General features: G+C 35.7%; 1 protein-coding gene across 8 annotated transcripts in view; it reads left to right on the top strand.

The window, feature by feature from the left end:
• The window catches only part of CCDC146 (coiled-coil domain containing 146), a 66,737-nt gene that overhangs the window by 23,177 nt on the left and 21,375 nt on the right, over positions 1-22,185 (top strand). For 6 of the 8 annotated variants that reach the window (XM_085569320.1, XM_085569321.1, XM_085569319.1 and 3 more), the window contains 5 exons: positions 7,840-7,922; positions 12,607-12,813; positions 19,795-19,852; positions 20,393-20,566; positions 21,155-21,228. In XM_085569320.1, coding sequence (XP_085425446.1) covers positions 7,840-7,922; positions 12,607-12,813; positions 19,795-19,852; positions 20,393-20,566; positions 21,155-21,228 — 596 coding nt within the window. The remainder of the gene's footprint in view (positions 1-7,839; positions 7,923-12,606; positions 12,814-19,794; positions 19,853-20,392; positions 20,567-21,154; positions 21,229-22,185) is intronic. The other 2 variants (XM_085569322.1, XM_085569323.1) reach the window with 2 other exon arrangements.

A 22,185-nucleotide genomic window follows, 5' to 3' on the forward strand; every position in this document is an offset into this window, starting at 1 on the left:
GCAGAAAACTAAGAACTGCTGTTTGTGTATAAACGAAGTTTCTTCCCAGATGGGGTTTCTCTAGATGTAGAGTGTTCTGCATAATACTTAAAACTTCAAATTAGTTTAGCAATCACAAGCCACAAGAACCAAGCTTTTTCAACTGTGAAAGGATTTTACTGAATAACAGCTGATGACTGTAACTGAGACTTTTCTGCTAAGATCTTTGCTTTTTACTTAAAGCCAGTTTTCCTGTACCTTTTAATTTCTTTTAGTCTACTTTTTAGGAATATTTTTTTTCCTGTGGACTGAAGAGTTATCGTTATCATACAGACATCTTCCTAAAGATAAAGAAAATGACTGACAGCTCAAGATACTCTGAAATTCTACAGAAGATTTTAATTCTGTTCACAGAACTTCCCAGTGATTACAAGGTTAAAGAAGTGATATATTTTGTTTTATTATACTTGTCTAAGATTGTTTATCCAATGTTTATCAAAACCAGAATGAACCATTTCCCATGAATTTTTAGAGTAAGGTTTTTTTCTTTTTCTGGCAGATAATGGAATGTAGGTCAAACAGAAAACAAGTTATGACTGAAGGCAGATGCTAATTTAACTACTGACTATGGCAATTTAAAACAAAACAGCTTGGCATCTGTTTGATTTCTGACTTTGTTCTGGGAGTCAACATCTTCTGCAGAAGAATTGCTGCAAAATATCTGGGTTTGTCTAAGCAGTTCAAATGATAGATATGTACAAACCTGAAGTACATTGGGGCTCATTCATACAAACCATTTTCATCCATGTCTGTGACAGACATGGAATGTGTTGAGATTCAACTGCTGCAGTAATATTTCTGATTTTTTTTGCAGACTTCAGTGATTCTGTGATACATTTTGACTGAGAAACAGAATGAGAAGTAATTAGATTAATATTCAGGTTTTTCCACAATGTGAAATATATACCAAAATTCCATACTAGAAACAAATTCTGTTTTAGAATTCTTTCTGATTAGCTAACTTGTTTTCTTTTTTAACTCAGTAGTTGTTCTTCATGCAAGCAGTCCTTATGTTGTCCACTGGATTGTGGGACTCCCTATTCAGCTTACTCATGTGTCTGTGAGAACACATCAGAACACAATAGGAAAGGCAGTTCTATTCCATTTGATATTATAAATATTCTTATTCAAATACAGATTACATAGAACTGTATGCAATTACATAGTGGCTGTATGGCTTTCCTACCTGCTTAAATTGTTAATTGCTTTATTTATAAATTCTGGAAGCAGGCAGAAAGGCACCACTGACAAGAGCATGTAAGCAGTGAATACAATATTTATATCAAAACTGTAAATGTAATACATGTTATAAAATTCATGTGGTCAAAGAAAATCACTCCTTCTATTAAGGTGAGGACCATATTTGTAAAGGAGGTCCACAAAACTATGTTCTTATTAATTCTATTTCTCCCATGACATCTGATCTGCCTGCACAAAATCTACAGTTTACTGCTGACTATTTCCTTTATCTGTAGCCATAGAAGATGCTGTAGTTAGTTCAATATACAAAGATAATAAACCCAAATGCATTTTCAGAGTGATGATATACCAGATAAAAAAGACTCTCCCTCCTTTGTCTTTTCAGAAAAATTCCTTTCTGATTCCTGCAAACCTGCTCCAATAAAAGCAGCAAGTGTAAGACTGTGCTGGTTACTTACTATCCTGATTTCCATCTTTGTAGCCAAATGAAATTTGATGACAGCAGGAAAGTGATGTCCTTTCCTGAAATGCCTGTCCTATTGGTCTCCTGTGCCCTCTTTTCTGAGCCATGCAAGACTCAATTGGCCAACAGTATATTCTCACCCACTGTACCATCTTGGTTGTGGCTGGTATTTATATTTTCCATGTAGGGATTGCTTTTTCCCATGAACTGGGCAACAAAACTACTGTTATGAACTATGCCTTGGGAAAGAATTTGGGGTATTATTTTTCCTAGTCATTATTTGTTAGTTTTAGGAGGCTCTTCAGCAGTTTATTTTTCATTAAAGGATGTCTGGTTCATCCATCTGTAATTAAAAAAGTAAAATTGTAGAAGTTCAGTGTAAGGCAGTACAGTGTATCTACTGTACATAAGTGTATTTATTATTTCTGTGTATGCCATTACTCCCACCTGACTACATTTGTGCAACCAATAACCTATACGTGGCTTCAAGTGTTGTTGTTTCTCACCTAAATGAAATGTTTAGGAAACTCAATAATATATATATATATATATATTTCTACTTGAAAAGCTAATAAAAAGGCTTTTTCTATGGACTTCCCATACTTATTCTAAAGTCTACTTTCTGTAATAAATGTATGTAGTTCCAGGTAACAGTGATGATATCTTATTTTTAAACTTTATTTACAGTATCTATTTAAAACCATCAGTGCATTCTTCTTTAGTTTCTATCATCGTAACCTTTCTCTAGAATAATGGCTTAAGCAAGGCATATCATTCTCGAAATATCTGCAGCATAGCTATTTCTCTGTGTGCTTTCAATGTTTCCCAATCTCCAAAATGGAATGCAGAATTGCATACCAATAACTACAATTTATTGTGAACTAAATGTTTACAGTCTTAAATTAGTGACTTTTATCTTCTTGTTTTAAAATAATTTGAAATATGTACTGAAGCCTGAAATGTTGTTGAGTAGAGAAATTATATTTTTTGTGTTAGTCTTTCATATGTATATGAATATTTGAGACATATTGAAAAATGCAGTGACTGAATAAAAAGTGTAAAGATTATATTTCCTTGTGTTGTGTTTGGCTATTTTTAAGATTGACAGAGAGGTTCCAAACACAAGCTTTTAATTGGTTTTCCTTCATTTTTGGATGCTCCATCTTGAAGTAGCCAGGACATGACCTTCAGAACTAGTGAGAAGTTTTGAACTTGCTCTGAGCAGTGGGCTGAACTTGAGAAGGAATCTTCAGTTCCCTTAGGGCATTACCATGGGTCCAAGATTTTGCCCAGATAATTTGGATATATCAGGCACGGGCAATCCAAACACATGCAGGTATCCTTGGCCCTGTGATTCTGTGGAGGCTGGTATCCAGCAATATGGACAGGAATGCAAGAGCCATAGCATGGGTTCAGTGTGCTTGTACCTCTTGCCCTGCTACGATGTTGAAACGACCCCTGAGAAGGTGGTGTTGCCTCCTCCCCCAAATAAGGCACGCCTGAGCTGTGTGCTGTGTCCAACCTGTGTGGCTTCGTGAGGATTTTGACAGAGGAGGCAGAGCTCTCTGTTCAAAGAGGAGAACTTACCCTTTCTCTTTGCTTAATGTTAAACCTTTTAAATATTATATGAAAGAAGTAAGAAAAGCTCTTCAAATAAACAGCATAGAAAGAAAATTCCAAACCTGACAAAACAGACTGGCCAGAAGAGCCATATGCCAAGGGGCTAATATTATACTGAAATCCTGAGTGTATACAAACGATAAAATATATTAATCCCTTGATATTTTTTCTCCAGTCTTCTATTAAAAGGCAAAAGAGTTGTTTGATGAAACATTTCAGATATTTGAAATAGCAAATAAATATAAAATGCTGTAAATTCTGTGTTAAAGTTACAAAGTGTAGTCACAATGTCTTGTTACAGTTACAAAACCTACAACTTAGCATGAAAAAAGGGAAAGCGTTATTATTCCATTTGAGCTTAGAATACATTTTCGTTGTTTTGCAGTAACTGCAAACATAATTAGAAACACGTGTTAGCTACATAATTTCTCCAAAATGCAGAGATCCTAGGCACTGCTAAAATTGAGTATTTCCTAAGAAGCCTCAAATGCTTTACTGTAATAATTACTGTAAGTAATTGATGTTAAGTGGTAATTTCTTGATGGTAACTTCATTTATCTTCTGTGCTTTTATTTTATGCTTTTTTGCCAAAAAACTGAAGAGTTAGACCAATATTCAGATTCCATCATCTATTTATGTTTAATTATTGGCTGAATTTTATTCATTTCTGGAGAGTCCCAAAAGAATTTTAAGAGCCTTGAAATCTGAAATGGGAAATGTGCCTAGAGGAGATGTGTTCTTATTTATATCACATTTGAGTTAGAGAAAACTTGTTTTGGAATTTCAGATTAGTTCCTTGCTGCATTGTTTGAAGCTGTCAGAAAGAAATTAATATAATCTGATAAAATGGAGAATGCCCCCTGTACTTAATGCAGAGTGAGGAGGTGTTGATCAAGTTAGGGCCAAATTTCAGTAGATTTGCTCACATGGATGAGTACCTCATTTATCAGGTCTGTCTTCTCCCTTCTGTGGTTTTAATTCCTGTTCCTATTCTGACATATTCTCTTTCTTACAAACATCTCTATCCACTTTACAAGCTTGGAGAAACTACTGTGGTCTTAGGTCCAGGGGCTTGTGTGCCTGAAGTCAAGCTGGAAGGATATAAAATAGGTTCCTCAGATAGTGTATAACCTCACATAGTGCTCATTTTTCTTGGAATTTTCATCAGGTTATTTTGAAGACAGGTCTGGTGGGGAGCTGTTGGTAGCAAGTGAATATGGACTTGTAAGAGAAGAGTTTTTCAGGTGTACAGAACAGGTATTTGAGCATAAGTATGTTCTGTTTTTCTCATGGATTCCTATATTTAAATTATTCCTGCTCAGAGACAGAATATCTACCTTTTCCTGCTAGAAAAATATTAAGGATATGACTTTCCCTTTCACCTTTTCTGCAAAATTTTCCTCCACATTTTTTGTAATAGGACAGAATTGTCCAGCACTTTGAGACTTTTCACTGATTGAAGGAAAAAAAATTTGCTTTGGAACATGGGTTTGGGTTTGGTTTTGTTTTGTTATATTTTGTTTTGTTTTGTTTTTCTGGTAGAAAAGCCAAAGTTCAAATCGCATAGCAATATAAAAAATTGCAACAAAGTTAGAAAATCAGAAGGGTAATTTAAGGATAACTTAATCTGGTAAAATAAACATAACAGAAATTTTATATTAAAAGAAAAATATTCAAGTAAATCTAGTAATAAGACACATCTAATCCATCTAATTGCATCTAGGAGAGTATGGGGAAATGGAAAGCAGAAAGTTGCTAGGCAACCATTTGTTAAAAGACAAATCTTCATCCAACTTTCCAGTAATTCTGCATTAGATAAGGAAAATTTCTTCTGCTTTATCCAGATGATCTATCAATGTTGAGTGTGTTTGAAAATGTATGGGGTCCCAGTGCATTTTAAAATGAGAAAGAAAATCTGAGAAAAGCAGTATACAGTTAAGTGCAAATGACATGGAATGGGACTGGAAGACTCAACAAGTCAAGAATATTTATCTGACTATATCCTAGACTCCAGATCTGAGATCACCACTATAATAAAATTACCGCAGTTCTTACAAGGCATTATGGTTAACACAGGACTGAAAAAAACTCAACTGCCATTTACAAGCCCTTTTTTTCCTCACTTCTCCATCTTCTCACTCGTTCTTTTACTTTTCAGTGTAGCAATATAAATACTTACACTGAGGAGACCTACATTTCACCTAACCCAGCAATGTGAGAGATTCTAAGCAATAAAATGAACTGTGAGTGCATAAATACTGTTGGTTATTTTATCATCAATGTGGGACAGGCCACCTGGAAAGAATTATGTATCTTTATATCGGGGCATCATCTCTTGTCTGGTTTTATCATCACAGTAATACAATTTTTCTAGAGTAGGATCACATGTTTGCTCCCTTCTTCCACAAACTATTTCTTCCTCTCAAACAGTTGTCTCTTTCTCTTCTGCTCTCCCAAAGAGAGAGAGAAAACAGTATAGCAGATTTTAATAACAAATCCTAGGACCAGGGTATCCCAGTGCTCTCTCTTTGGCTTTTCCAATAACACTATGGTAATAGGAACTATCTGGTGATGAAACTTTCCAGGAAGTCTCACTGCCTTTGACATGCTGGTATGCCATCCATGCAATCTGTCCTGTGTAGTCCTCAATGGTACAAGTCTTCACATTGCATGGGACCAGCCTTCTTGAAATAGAGCTGTTAGCGCTGAACTGAACTGAGAAATTAGGTGTGAAATCTCTAAGAAGTTTATGGACATGAAGAAGAAGACACAGCCTCCAGGACAAGCAAGCTTATTTCTGTGGAAGCATTGTCAAACATGGCATAGATCTTCAGTGAGAACCTAAGCAATAAAAAAACCTGTAATTCACAGGTGTAGATCATAGGAGTGTGGAGAAAGCACATTAGTAAGGTACCACACAAACAGGACAACTATATCTATAAATGAGGCTAAGAAATAAATAGGTTGAGAAAGAGAAATACTTTCTTTCTCACAGAAGACCTAGATTTTGAACTTAAGTGAACAGTATCTTTGATCATACAGAATGCCAAAATAAATATTTGAGGGCTGCTTATCTTTAATGTCATGCAAAAAAATGAAAGGCAGACCTTCTGTTCTTGGGGTCTCAGGACACAAAGATTGTCTTTGCTACCATGAAATATTTTGAAACAGATCTTAAAAAAATCTTGAACAGTTATCAAGAAAATATATACTTCCTTTGACATATTGACGTGCATTCTGCTTCTTGGCCATAGGATTAGTTCTAAATGGTTTCCTCTGAATATTCTGAAGGCTGAATTATAACTGCCAGGATTTTCTTGGTGCTGTGGTAATTTTCCTTCTTATTTCAGTAGATCTGCATAATCACATTTCTTGGCAGGGTCCCATAGAAGTTGCAGGTTTGACTTGTCACCCCACAAGGCTAGCCATGGACTTTTACAGAGGTGGATCAGCTTACATTTTTTAATTGGATTTAACCTGGTTCTCCTTACTTGTGACCAAAGGAGGGGAAGAAAGGTTTTCTAAAGCAATATCACCCAGGAATAGTGCGGCCAGCAGGACTAGGGCAATGATTGTCCCACTGGACTCAGCACGGGTGAGGCCACACCTCAAATCCCATGCTCAGTTATGAGCCTGTCACTACAAGAAAGACATTGAGGTGCTGGAGCATGTCCAGAGAAGAGCTCAGGAAAGGTTTGGAGCACAAGTCTGATGAGGAGTGACTGAGAGAGCTGGGAGTGTTCAGGAGAAAAGGGAGCTCAGAGTAGAACTTACTGTTCTCTACAACTACCTGAAAGGAGGTGTAGCCATAAGATCAGTGTCTTCTCCCAAGTAACAAGTGATAGAGCAGAAGGAAATGGCCTCAATTTGCACCAGGGGGGGTTTAGATTGGATATTAGGAAACATTTCTTCACTGAAAATGTGGTCAAGTGTTGGAATAGACTGCTCAAGGAAGATTTTGAGTCACTAGCTCTGGAGGTATTTAAAAGACCTGTTTGATCTTGTTTTTTGCTGAAGATCTGCACAGGCATGTAAGGTAATGTGTTCTGTTGCCTGGGGATAATCCAGCTTTAGCCTAGCTCCTATATTTTTCTACAACCCTGTTGCCTGCAGAGACACTTTAAGGATCAGTTTTGCCTGTGCGGGCCAGTGGGTTTATACCAAAACTGAACCAGTTAAGCAATGAAGAGAGGTTACTTGGAGCCTGAGTTCAAAGTCAAGACAGAATTATCATGAAATATTAATACAGACAGGAAGTCAGAGAAGAAATGGTACAGTGCAGGTAGCACTGTAGTTGTGATAGAAGCATTCTTTATTTTCTTATATTTATGCCTTGAATTTTTATGAAAATAAGCTTTTTTTTTGTCTGTTTATTTGATTTGGTGGTGTATTTAATTTGTTATGTTACCAAAGTCTGTATAAACTGAAAGGCTGCCAATTACAGTTATAAAAAGTTGCAGCACGATGAAAGTATTAGTGCTTAGGAGATTTCATAACTGTCTGTTTGCCTTCCATAGCTATTTTCTGCTGGAAAAATCACAGACACCAGAGTAGCTGAGCTGAAGGAACAGTACACCATGCTGTATGAGGCTGTGATAAGGTATAATATTCCCTTTTAGACTTTCAATAGGCAAAGCATTATGTTTTTAAAGTACTTTATGCTCATGCTGAAGCCTAATTATGATTTAAGGCTTTCTTACAGTTATAGTTCATAAACAGGAAGCCAGAACACAAGGTTGAAAACCACTATTATTTAATAGGAACTTTCAAGGTAATTTGGGATATTTAAATGCTTGTTTGAAACACATCTTTGTTTCTAATACAAACATAATAATATTGGGAATGGATGTACAGACTGCAACAGACAATTTGCAAGTTTAAAATAAATATGTATTTGAAGATCCTGTAGCCAGAATTGTAACATATTAAAAGACTGACCTACTGAGCTGACATCATAGAGAGCAACTGAAGAAGCTAAAGGCTCCTTTCTAAGAAGGAAAATAAAACTGTTACTCCTAAATAGGTGTGAATTTTACCCTCTGAGAATACTGACAGTCACATTATACAGGACTGCTAATAGATTTTGATCAGAAGCTTAAACTTTGAAGTAAAATGGAATTTGGAAATCAGGGTATTAGTTGTGAGCCTGCCCTGCAGCAGTACTTGCTGGAGGAGAGAGCAGAGATGGTGCCAGGCTTGGGAAGGGCGTGTGTGAGTGGAAGGAGAGAGACAGAGAGGGTCAAAGGGGGACACCATTCTACAGCTCTACCAGGTGAACCGTGTGTCCCAGAACACAGCAGTCCTACTGAAAATACTGCAATATTACATTAGTATTTATTAATAATAATTTTATACTACTTACACATACCTGTAATTATCATGATATTCCTGTTACACTCTTGTAATGCATACCATAATATCCACTGTATTAACAATTTTTTATCCCACTTTCACTGACAGCCCAGATTAAAAACTTTATGGCAATTCTGTCATTGAAGCTAAAGCCTAATTTAAGTATTCTAAAACTAATTCAGATTATACCTGCTTATTTGCATGGGATTTGCTGTGCCTCCTGGAAGCCTGAATAGCAACAAGTGCAAAGTAATGTAAAGTAATTTGAAAAAGGATTCTCAAAATACTGAAAAAACAGTTTTTCTTGAGGATAGCTGATTCTTCTGGTTTTGTCTTAAAAAAATGGGGAGTTGGGATATCATTCTGACTCTGTGAAACATCATCTGAATTTATTTCAGGTTACTGATAGCAATTCTTTCTGAGAAGCAAAATTAAAACCAGCACTACTAAACCAGTTCAGGTTCCTAGAAAATACAAGAAGACTTTTCTAACTGCTCAGATCTAAACATATTTTGTGGTGTTTGGATTAATTGATAGAGAAGGTTTCTACCACACTGGTGTTCACTGGGCTGAAACAGAAACCAATAGCTGCTTATTAGTTGATTTTCAGCCAGTGTTGGTTTAAAAACAGCCTTTCATTGGAAAAATAGAAGCATATTCCTACATATTTTATGTATTTATACTGTGTTCTTTTATATGGGACATTTATTTATGTAAAAACAATGCTTTTGTGTGTTTAGAAGTGGAATAGGCCCCGAGTGTAAACAGGACTCGAAGACTCAAGTCAAGAGTATTTATCCGACTATATCCCAGATATCTCAGCTGTCCTTTCTGTCACACTTAAAACTACCCTTAAGAGAATGCACCAAAAGCATGAAAATGTTAGATGGTAGATTACATCTCTCATTCTTTCCATCGTTCTCACAGGAGTATGAAATAGTCATGCTTCTGTAAGAAATTGGATCAGAGATCATGATGTCACATTCTGTATTAGATGTAACTGTGTCACAGCAGAACACCAATGTGTGAACAAGCACTAATTCTCACAGATAAATTTCTCCTACTGCTAAAAGAAAGCAAGGGAAATCAATTACTAAAAATCAGTCATGATCTCCAGTATATTTTGAGGACATCAAAAGTGGGATTCAGGCATCAAAATTAGGATTCAACTGTCCATATGTTAACATCAGCAGACATGCTCATCTGAGCAAGATACCAAGGTCCCTTAACAGTCTATAGAAAGAAATAGGGATCACACACTTTCTCCTTATTCAGATATCTGCAAGGGTCTGGGTTTCTTCATCAGCTGTAAGGACTGTCCTGGTGGTAAGTGCAGTATGTGAATATTCTCTTCCTGTAAAGAACCCTTCATAGGATCAATACCACTTTTTAATTGTTAGTTCTTCACCCTAACGTGCTGTATGCTTCAGTGGATCAAGAACTTATTTTTTCACATATTACAGTTGAATTCAATCCCTTTCCTAATTAATGCCATCTCTCCTAGTGTTGTTGCAGTGCCATGTTAAGACAAATGACACAGGATGAGATTTTCAGGCTCTGTGTTTTCTTCTTTCCTTTATTAGCATATAAAAATCTCAAGGAGAAAACCTCATATATCTTATGCAGCACAGTTTCCTGTGACAGCTGTGCCAAACTGTTGGAACTGATCTCTCTGATATACAATACAAATTTGTCTAATATCATAAATGCAATTACTCTCTGTGCAGATAGTTTCCAAGGCTATTGCCAATGTACACAGAGCTATAAGTGTATAGTGCAGTCCTCTGTTTAGTGGCAAATTTATTTCTTGCTTTCAGTTTGGCACAATTTGGCATTCTAAAAGCAGAAAGATGTCACCTGGAAGAAACCATCTTTGATACTTTTCTTCAAAGTCTTAAATGATTTTAAATTTACGTTTGCTGAGAACAGGCTTTCATTCCATTGTGGTGTTGTCTCAGCCATCTACTTTGTAGTACGGCTGCATCTAAAGTTAAAGTATCTGAGCCTGTATTTTGCCTCTGAAAACCTTTTTGGTGACTCAGTTATGTGGCCTAATTGTAGATTTTATTTATATTATCTCAATTTAGGAACCTAGTATGAATATTCTGTTAACCCAAACTAGAAGATGCTCAGATAATAATGAAGATTGATTCATTAGCAGATTGGGAATCTAATTTTCTTAAGCCTCTGCTAAATTTCTAATTTTTTCACAAATTCAAAAGGTGCCACATCAGACTGCACAAACTTACTTTTGCAGTCATGGGATTCTGTATATGTACCTTGTGTAGATGTGCAGTTATTTCTTCATTGTCTTCAATTAAATTCAAATCAGGAAAAAATACTGTTGGCACGTGTAGAGAGCAAAATCTACATTCAACACTCAATTCTTGTTTATATTTTTTTTATTATCTTAAAAGACTAAATACTAAAACCTTTGTTTTTATTAATTCACTTACTGACATGTTTATGTAAATGTATGTAAAGTGTATATGTTATGAAGGAATTGTGTTTGAAATTGTGTGTTACTACAACCGATTATATTTTCTCTCACAATTGCATACATTCTGATAGAATCCAGTATCAATAAGTCTATTTTTTGCTTAACACATTCATGTAAACACATGAAATGTGTTCATGATGAAGACACACTGTTTTCTGTTGAATTCTGTGGTTTTATTTTCTAGTTTAGAAAAAGGAAGTGCTTATCTAGGGATAAATGTTGCACGAAACAAAACTTTTTCTGCTATATTATTTCAACAATGTTTGTGCAGTATAGTCAGTTTTATATTTTGTATTTTTATCATAATTTTACCATCTCAACTCTATTCTTTGGTGTGATATGTAATATTGTTTTTCTGTTTAAGTCATAAATGTCAAATCTGAGCCAAAATTTATGTCTAGAGTTTCTCAATATGGGAAATTCTAGGTTCCTTTGTTTAAAAAAAAAATATTGCACTATATTTTTAGTTAGTAAAAGGCAAGTGATAGAGTTCTTTATTCTTCTACATAATTTGTGACTAATTTTAGTAGACCATTATATAAAAGTCATAATGTACTAATATTGAGGAGGCATATACAATATTTATATAGCATAAAGCATAGGTTTATGTGTAGTGTATTGTATATGAGTAGTCATACTGTTGTTCCCTTTAAGAATTTTCCATGATAATCAATATACTAACAGCCTTTAGGATGTTTTTCAGCTGTCACAATACAGGTTCCTAAGTATATTATGAATGCCAGTCTCCAGACACTGACAGGAGTCAGTTTCTTTAGAGCTAATCTGGTGATACAAATCAGATCATTGATCTACAGGCCTTATAATAAGCTTCCACACATGTCCACAAATGTATTTTCAGCTTATGTATCATTACATGAGCTATTTCAGGTCTTGGTAGCACTACAGCAGTAGCAAGATGTAATTCATCACTGGGTAGATGTCCTAGTGTTTATTAAGAACTTCAGGTTGTCATAGAGGCCAGACTGCGCCTTGTCCTAGTGGATACTTCACTATTTTAGGTCTCCACACTGAATCAGATCTAGCCTTTGGCACTTCTTAGGATAAAATGGATTCACTGTCTTTTCTTTTTTCTAGGAAGTGTTAGACAAATCAATTTGCCTAAATAACAGTCTGTCATCTGGTTAAAATTAGATGAGATGAATCTCACTCCAACTGTAGGCATGCAGAAAACTCCCTCTGAGACCAGATTCCACTGCTCTCATGGCATCATAGGATGATTTGGGTTTGAACAGAACTCAGGAGGTCCAACCTCCTGTCCAAGGCAGGGTGACTAGGAGGTCAGACAAGATTATACTGATTTAATTCCATCACATCTTAAAAACCTTAAATTAAATATTACAGGTATGTAAAGAAGTATAAATACAAAGCTTGTGCTTCACATTGACTAGTTCTAAATTATTATTTAATGCAGTTTACAGGAATCTGAGACCCAGCTGTTGCAGGAAGCCGAACACCTGAGTGCAGAACTGGAACAACAGTGTGAACTGGAGAAAGCAGAACAGCTCCCTGAAGAAGCTTCCAGTGAAGCTTCCCAAATAAAGCAACAACTTTTTAGCTGCCGAAGTGAATACAATGCTATTAAAGGAAGAGTGTATGAAAATCGATTGAAGATAGAATGGTAGGTGAAAGTGGTCAAATGCTGCTAATTTTATCATAGATAGTCTAAAAAGATGATAAATAGAATAAAATCTCCTTTACATTTTACATGGACACATTTCTTGATAGCTGTTGTTAAATGAGTGGACACAAACTTTTCCCAGTTACAGCAACATGTCAGTGATTAATACATTTACCATGGTCAGATTTGTAGATAGTTTTAAATTTAGAACATGGATGGAGTTCTTTAAAATGCTGTTTAAAATTTACTACATTGGATAAATAAAATTTAGGTAGGGAAAATTAACATGAACAATTCTAGTCTAAGACACCTTCAATACAAATGTTTAAAGTGTCAGAGACCTGTTGGCTTGGATTTTATGGAACAATGTCATAAATAAACCCAAGGCTATTTTTAACATCAGTAGCATGATGTATTCAAGTTTTGCTATTCAGGTATTCAAAGGGGAAGAAGTACTTCTATATTCTAATGTTAGAAAAATGATAGATTTGCTGTGAAAGAAGTGAAATCTTAACATTTCTATATAAGGACAACTGTCTAGAATTAGCTTGGTATTGTATACATTTCAATTATCTGCATACTTTATAGTATTACAAGAAATATTGCATTTGTAAAAATATGTACCTAGGTAGATTAAATCAGATTTTTAGTTTGTGAGGGATTTGCTATTTTTACCCATCTTCAATCCAGCTGTAGGGTCATTGGTGTGTATAAAAACACAAGGTCAGCATCTCAGCAGTTAAGATTATTATTCTGCAAGGAAATCAGAACACTGTGCATACTGCATGGAGTAGGTTTTTCTGGGAATACTTTCTTGATTTTTGTTTTGGTTTTTTAGAGCCAAGTGTTTGCTCTAAGAGAAGAAAAAACTAAGAGAATGAAGCAAACTGTGAGTGGGAAAGAAGCATGGAAAGCATCTGGAAAAAATTATTTGCTATGAGATAACTAAGAAACATGAAATTTCCTGAAATAATTATTAAATACAGAATTTATTGCAATTTCCAAGCAGTTCAGAAATTAGTTCTTCAGAAGTATCATGCTTTTTAACCATTTGTCCTCATATCTTTGGAACATTTTTTTCTCTGATTTTGCATCAATTTCCAAAAAAATTATGAGGATTTATATGTTTAGGCAATATTTTCCCATTCTCTATTTTCTACCTCCAGTGAAAATGAGAACTCTATTCCATACAGAATGCAGTGTAGGCATTATTTCAATTACCCCAGCACATTTACTGGATTAACTTTTATATATGAACTGAATATCTTGCAGATTAAAAATCCACTTTTTGGGTCAGTCATGCTGTAAAAAATGATCCTTCACTGTAGTAAGAAACTTACGTCTTATGTATTGCCCGAGATCAAACCCAGCTGTACAGAGGTCTGTGAAGTGCATTATCTAATGGAGACCAAAAGTGCAGCCCCAGCCTGTTGTGATGTGGGGATTTCATGAGCCAAATACAGTTATCTGTGCTTGGGAATCCTCAGTTGACCCCAATTCCTTTGAACTTCTCCCGTCTCCTCCAGAACAAACTTCTGACATTTCAACATGCTGGGCAAAGAGTTCCACAGATTAACTACATAAGAGCTGCCACCAATGTCATAGACAGAGGGGAGGGAAGCTGCATCGAAGGTATTAGAAGTTTGCTGTTAGGTCGCTGTTTGGTTTCCTTAATTTCTCAGGATAAAAAGTCATGGCCCAACCTCTCTTGGCCCTTGATCTCTCTGGAACACAGTTTCCCTTGTTGTCCAACTGTGTTAATACAGTTCCAGCTGTGCTTGGCACTCACAAGTAAATTTCTCTTTGGGAATTATGACTAATGGCTGTTCATTCTGAAAACAAACATGTTGTTTATTTTTTTTTTTGTATGTATAGCAGGCAGGGAATGTGGAGGGGGAAAGGTTTTGAAGGGTTTATCTGTGTCTCTTATCTACTGCTCTATCCCTTTTTTAGAATGTCTACTGAGCTGGAAGTGAGAAATCCGATCTTGTTTCCCTGGTTCTGCAGATCTCTGTTCCCCTGTTTCTGTAAACTTTTATTTTCTGAAGCATCCCTCTTATCTCTGATGCCTTTATTTCCTGCCTTAATTCACTTTCTCTGATATCTAAGAGTACTTAGCACCTGTTTTGCATTCAGATTCAAATCTGACAATGATGAGGAGTCATACAGATATGCCATAACATTAGCAAAAGTCTTAAGGTCTCTTAATATTCCATACTCTTCGATTCCTATTTATTTTCCTATTTGCTTGCCTCTGTGAACATTTTCCCCAGACCTTTCTGAATAACATGAAATCTGAAGATTTTATTTCATCTTTTGTTTTAATTATTTATTGTTCCAATGAGTAGTCAACATTTCCAAAATAAATTGCTTTCAGCAATTTAAGTATCATCAGGTTTTCAGGAATATTGTGATTTTTCTCATAGTTTGAATAGGTACATGAGATATTAAGTGTATTTCTTGACACACTCTTCAGCTGTAATGGAAGTCACCCTGAGGGTGACTGCATGGATGGGATGTGTTCCCACTGTATGGGCCTCCTCTTCCAGTTTGCAGTCTGTTCTGCCATATGGATGTACTGGGCTCATTGCTGGTGTGTCTGCCTGAGAGCTCAGGAGGAGAACAAGGGTTGGAAGGATTTTGCTGAGCTTATAAAGTTTGGGCCACCATCCCAATGTCTGAGCTGACTCTGGGAGTATTCTTCCTCTCAAAAACTACTTGGCAAGGGTAATAAAGGGAAAAAGAGTCATCTCCATGCAGTTCTGCTAAAATTGCATTGAGAGCCATGAAATTTATTCATATAATTGATAAGAAGCCTCAGTAAGTAAAATAGAATAAGTAAGAATATAGATCAAAAAATCAAATTCATGGAACAAGAAGGAAAGAAACAGTGTGATCAGCAAGGATTTCTTCTGGCTCAAGGAGACTTTTCACTTTAATGTTTGTGTGAGGCTTGGAGTTATGGTTTATGAGAGAAAATAAAGAACTGCTTTTCTTTATTACACAACTTATCAACAGTAGTTTATTGTGAGAAATAATAAATATTAAATCTAAATCTATCATCTAAACACTTCATTTAAAAGTAAGCAATTAATTTGTTCTAAATTTATCTATAACAAGAGTTTGTGAAATTAAAGGTGCCTGATGCTTGAAACAGTTTTATTTGAAAGCCTAGGTCCAAATCTCCATCACTTACAGTTCAGGTAACAAAACAGCTCCTCACCGAAGTATTCTGCAACTGTGTGCAAGTCAGGATTGCAAAACTGATTTTCTCCTTGTAGAAGCATTGCAAATAAGGAAAACTATTTCAACACTTGTAAATATTTCTGTATTAGTCACTCAATAATTAGAAAGTGAAAAGTTAAGCTGTTATCCATAGCTTCTCTACTGAATAATTACAGGTCATATGCAAAATAAATAGCACCACAGCTGAAGTTGTTATCAGCTGGTCTTGTGACTGCATTTTCTGGTACCTACAAATTAATTACCACTCATAGCCTTACAGGAAGTTCATGCTGGCAGCTTGTCAGCTGTGATAATGTCTACCTGTGGTCACTGGATTATAGCTGTGAGGTGCCAAACACCTTCTGTGGATTTCCAAGCAATCAGAGCTCTAAGAGAGAGTAGCTGAAGGAGTTTACTTTTTTCCATGATGGGACTTCTAATGCTAACAGTGTTGTGGTTATTTTGTGAGTTGAGGAAGTTAAATGGACTTCTGTTGACAACTACCACTACATTTCCTAATCTCCTGTCTTAATTTTTTTATTTCTGTGTCAGCTTGCAGCTGTAAATGTCTCTCAGGGAAAAAATATGGAATGTATTTTTATTAATGACCCAGTTTTCCAACTGCCTTTTATTAACTCATTACAACTGCACCTCTGACAGCTTTTCATCTACGGTACTGGTATCGGGCTTCATGAAAATAAGAAGAGCAATGTTAGAAACATTTGCGCACATTAATGCTTAAACTTAAGTGTTTTTATCTTCTTTCCATTGGGTGTATTGTTAGAGGCACAATAATGGCAATAATAAAATCCATATGATGTTAAAAAATACATCCATCAGGGAAGGGCTATAAAATAATGAGAAATTTAAAAGCCTAATGTTAGTTGCAGTTGTTTTGTTTGTTGTCATTGATGTCTAAGTAAAACAGTCATGAGGATATCCATAGAACACAGATTAAAAGATTCAAATGCTAAATAGAAAAACCAAAATTTCTCTGCTTATCTTACATTAAGCTTCTGTGTTCATCTATTAAATCACTATACTTAAAATTCCTTGAAGAATCTTATTTGATTTCTAAATGTGTGTTAATCATCCTTCCTCCCCTTTAGAGTCCACAGAGAGGTATATGCTATCTTCAGCTGGTAATTTATGTCATCTTTAAACAGCCACCTGGAATGTGAGATGACCTGCCCTTTGGAGGTCCCAGTTTTTATCCCTGACAGTGAGGAAGCCCTGAAGTAAGGGTGCTAGCTAGCATAGGGCTGCCTGGCTTATGGCTGTGGGCAGCTGAATCAAACTCACTGCTCAAAAGGGAGAGATTTCACTTTTTTCTTTTTACCCATTTTTTCTTTTCACACTTTCCCTGGTTTTTGTGTGGAAGTAGTTGATCTGCCACCTATTTAGGTAACTTGGCCCTTGTCATTCACTGCTGCCTTTGTTTTTGAAGTGTTCAAATCATTTTACTTTTGCTGGATGGAAAAGTCTTTGTTGTGAAACTGGAATGGTTCCACAGGAATCTGTCTTCATGAGTGAGGAATGTGACAAAGGAAAACAGTGTCAGCTTTGCTCTCCCTCCTGATCTTTGGTGTTGCTCTTTTGATCATCCAGCGTGATATGAAAGAGGGTACAGCACGGACTAACCACAAGCTCTGCACTACCTCTTTAATCATTTTGCACAGGACTGATTTAATGATATTTTGTGGCAGTCAAACCATTATAGATATTTATGCAAAGTGGGCATATTATCCTTAGTGTGATTATGCCAGTCCCAAGGATTTTAATTAGAAGTACTGCCAAAATGGGTTGAAATATGATTTTGGAATTTTATACTTGTTTTTAATTAATGTTCTCAGTTTTGGAAGAAGATTGATTTAAATTCAACTTTTTTCTTTAAAAGATTTTGTTTTGCAAACTCGTTCACTCTATAAGTGTTTAAATGCTGGCATTCAAATTAGTTTTTGGTCTTTACCAGTCCCTGTAGAGGCATACTTGTAGTCTACCTATACAAATATCATAGATGCTATATATCAACAACATCTACTCTGTGTCTTTTTTCTCTTTGCTCCTCATTTGAGCAGGAGCTTCTTATTCATGGGAGACATGTTGTTTTGTTTTGTTCTGTTTATATTGCAACACCACCAACCCAGTTCTCTTTTTATCACTATTTCCTTTCCTTAACTAGAAATATGTTGCCAGAGACTTCCAGGTACAAGCTTCACTCCTTTTGTTGGAAGATTCAAATATAAGAAAGCATTTATTGAGAGAGTGGGAGTGGTGGCATGGAGGAGGGGATCTTAAATCAGCACTGCTAAAGGGTTGAGCGTAAGGTCCTAGGGATAGTCCTTCATGAGGCTGGCTGCTGGGAGATTGATCTCTGTTCCCATGACCACACATTTTCCAAAATGTGAACCACCACCACTGTACAAGTCTCGCAATGCTGCAGGAAAGTTTCAGAAGAAAAAAAAGGAAATAGCAATCAGCTGCCTCTTTTCTGTAGCAGCCACATTATGATGTAACTGTAATAGCTGCTTTGGATGGGTGGGGATGCCCAGGAGTCCCTTGCCATTGTTTCAGCTCCAAGTGACACAAAGTGTTTTGTGGAAGTTTGTCCCTTTCTCTTAATTCTTCCCTAATATAAAGAGTTATTTATTTTACCAGGCTGCCCTGTGTCTCATTAAAACTTGACCAGCACATCCTCCTACTGGAGTTAAAAACACAAATTTAAGCACAGAAGTTGATTCTTTGCTATACCTGGGACAGAGGAGTCAGTTGTTTGGTTGTGATGGCATACAGACTGCTGTAGCCCATTTACCTACTATAGGTGCAGAACTGTTCTGTGCATGCAGTGGGGATGTACCTTCAGTAGGGACAGTTTTTTGTATTTGGTAGGATTTACTACCTGCTACCAAGAAGCTCCCTATTGTAAATCCAACAAGCTTGTAGGTTGAGTTCCCTTTTTATAACCTTTCCTTCATCTTTCTCAGGGCAGGGTTATTAAATACCCACAAGATCTAAGAGCTTTCTTGTTTTTTTCCTTTCTTCCTTCCTCACTTCTTTAGCATCTGTCCCAATTGTTGCCTGAAATGAAATTGTAATTTAGTTTTGGATATAGGTTAAGATCACTGTGGCTATTCAGTTTACTTTTCTACCATACTCCTTTGGCTTAGCCTATAACTCCTGCCACTTTTCAGGATTTTTTTTCCACAGGATCCAGTCCAGATTTGAGAAGCTTCTCTTACAGTTATCTGAAGAGTAAATGTGTCTGTGAAAGCATTCTTAGAAAGAAGAAGGTTTCTCACTAGCAACTGCACTTTCTTTGATATTTGATGTCTTTGTGGCTATTTATTACCCACCTCCTCTTTCTTTCCTTTTGCCACATTTCCTTGTTAACATTTTATTTTCTGAAGTTGGGAGGAACTGTGAGTGCAGGGTGCCACTAGTAAAAGGCAAGGGTGAGTGAGGCATGAATGGACCCTGCAGGCAGTAATCAGACTAAGAAAAATCAGAATTCAAATTTTTAGATGTGTGCACTGTAGAAAATGGTGTGTCCACCTCCATATATACACATCCAGTCCTTCAGGACCCCCAGTTACCAGTCAGAAAACTTGCTTTAAATCTGAGCACCTTTCATGCTAATTCACCATGTTTTTTAGTCTAACATGGGATAGGCTTTCATACTTTCTTATCATTTACTATATTACAGTAATGATTATTCTATTACTAACATATTTAGTTCTGCTTTGATTTTTACTGTAGTTTGCGAGAAGAAAAAAAGCTTCTGGAAAATGAATATGAAAAAATGTCAAAAGAAAAGGTAAGTACAAAACATGAGAAAAGTAATGTTTTAAATGTTAACTAACATTTAAAAGTCATTGAAAATGTCTTCTCAGTGTGCATATCTGGAGTTTATTTTAAATAGAATACACTGAAAAATAGATTTTAAAATAAATATATTTTATGAGTTATATTATATCTTCAATTTTGATACCTAGAGCAAGCAGTAAATAACCAATTCAGAAAAGATCTGGATTTTTTTATTTACCCAAGAAAATGTTTACTATATTCAGCAAATGCATACTGCGTGTAAAAATAGCTGCAGGTTTTTGGTTCTATGATGTGAACATGAAAAATACATTTTTAGTCACAAATCCTGAAGAATATATGTGGTTTTGTTGGAAATAACATTCTGTTAGTATTGATAGAAGAAACACTCATCTGGTAAAAAAAATTCATTTCATATCTTGTCACTAAAAATGTTATTATTATTCAGTGTTAGTGAGTTTGTGTTATCAGAAGCCTGCAAAATGTAAAAGGGAAAATACAAATAATCTGGTTTTTTACTTCATTTTTAAAGAAAAATAATAAAATTGAACAGTTGAAAGAAAATTGCGATCAGCTCAGCAAAGAAGTAATCCAGAAGAAAGCAGAAGTTGATTCAATAAAAGAAGCTGTTTCATCCAAAGAAAAGCTGATATTAACAGATGAGGAAGAAATGGAAAAGCTTCAGGAGATGCAGACTTATTTAAAAGTAACACAAAATTAATTGTGCCTATGTATCTGTGAGCTCATGTGCGTGTGTGTGTATGGGTACATATTTTGCCCAAAGGAGCAGTGAATCTTCTGGATGTTGTCATTCCAAATTCAGTATGCCATTATATTAAGTATTAGACCATTTTTCAACAGGCCTGAAACATGCTGCTGTGCCATATCCTTATTGCTCCTTTAAGAAATACTAAAGGTTGTGATTTTGATTAGAAAGTGGTTTCTATAAAGACATCTTAGTTATGTTGTGTTATTTTAGGTTGCTTGGATTACAGTTAATACAGATTTATGCTGAGAATTAAAAACGTACCTGGATCTACTGCTTTCCGTGGTATAAATAGCATTATAAGATGTATCGATAATATTCAAGCATAATTTTTATCTTGCAGACACACTAAAATTGTAAACATCAATGTTCAGTTTTACAAGTAGGAGCTATAATTCTCTGGGAAAAACTCAAGCAATTAAAAAGTGTTCCCTACCAATTTTCACAGCAGTTCTAAATTAATATTACTGCTACGAAAACTCATCGACTTTTGAGGCTATTAATCATAACTTTCTGTTTTGTTACTAGGCTGAGCTAGTTAGGCTCCTTGGTGTTCCAAAGCAACTTGCAAAAGAAACTGAGAAGTTGATTCAGAAAAAAATGTATGTTTTTAATAAATCATTCTATATACATGAATATATATATATGTATGATTTCTTCTCATCCCTTGGTTATAGAAATGATTGAGGGTAGTTGTTGATTAAAATCAGGATTTCCACAGCTGGCAGTGTGGCCTGAGCTACAAACCCTTTCTCCCTTAGTCTTTCTGTACCAACTGTGGAGTCACAGGTGCTTTGCTCTAAGGTACTGACATGAGTTGCAGTCTCTAGTACTTAACCAGGGGAGATGCAAGCCAGCAGCCAGCCTTTTCTTTCTCTCTCTCATGAAGCTGGGGTTCTTCTCCTCTGAAGCATGGCATGTGCTGTTTTCTCTAAGTGTAAAATCAAATTAGCACTGTGCAGTTTCAGCCAGGTCACTCACAGATCCCAGTGGTCCAGCTGCCATCCAGATGAATGAAGGGTTTTGTACCCCGTTTGTGCACAGGCTTACACTGAAGTTTGTGTCTCCTGCTTCCAGTCCCTGTTTGTAACACAGAAACTGTTTGACTGTTAAATTTCTCAGGTTTAAAACTTGTATGTTGGTTTTCTTCTATGTTTTCCTCACTACTCTGCTTAATGCAACTCTGCCATCATAAATCTAAGTTTGCTCTTTAGTGTTAAGCAATTTCTAAAACCTACATTGTGCAGATTGCTATTAATGAAATATTTAAATGAGTCTTTATATTTGTGTTACACCACAGAATAAACTAACCAGAGTTCCCAGTTCTTAGGAAGAATATTTAGAAATGTCACACCCATGTATCAATAATGTGGACAGAAATCAATTTACTAGAACTCTTTTTAATATAATCATTGTGCTAAGCTGTCAGTTAGGTGCAGATACCCTATGGCTATCTGAACTTTTATTGGATTGTAATAAATTTGAAGGCTTTCATTGTCTGCTTTCAAACATTTGATATACATTGTTTTGAAATTATTTTGTATGTCCACAAAAACTGG

Source organism: Lonchura striata, chromosome 1A (genome assembly GCF_050655825.1).
Source record: "Lonchura striata isolate lonStrDom1 chromosome 1A, ASM5065582v1, whole genome shotgun sequence".
Lineage (NCBI taxonomy): Eukaryota > Metazoa > Chordata > Aves > Passeriformes > Estrildidae > Lonchura > Lonchura striata.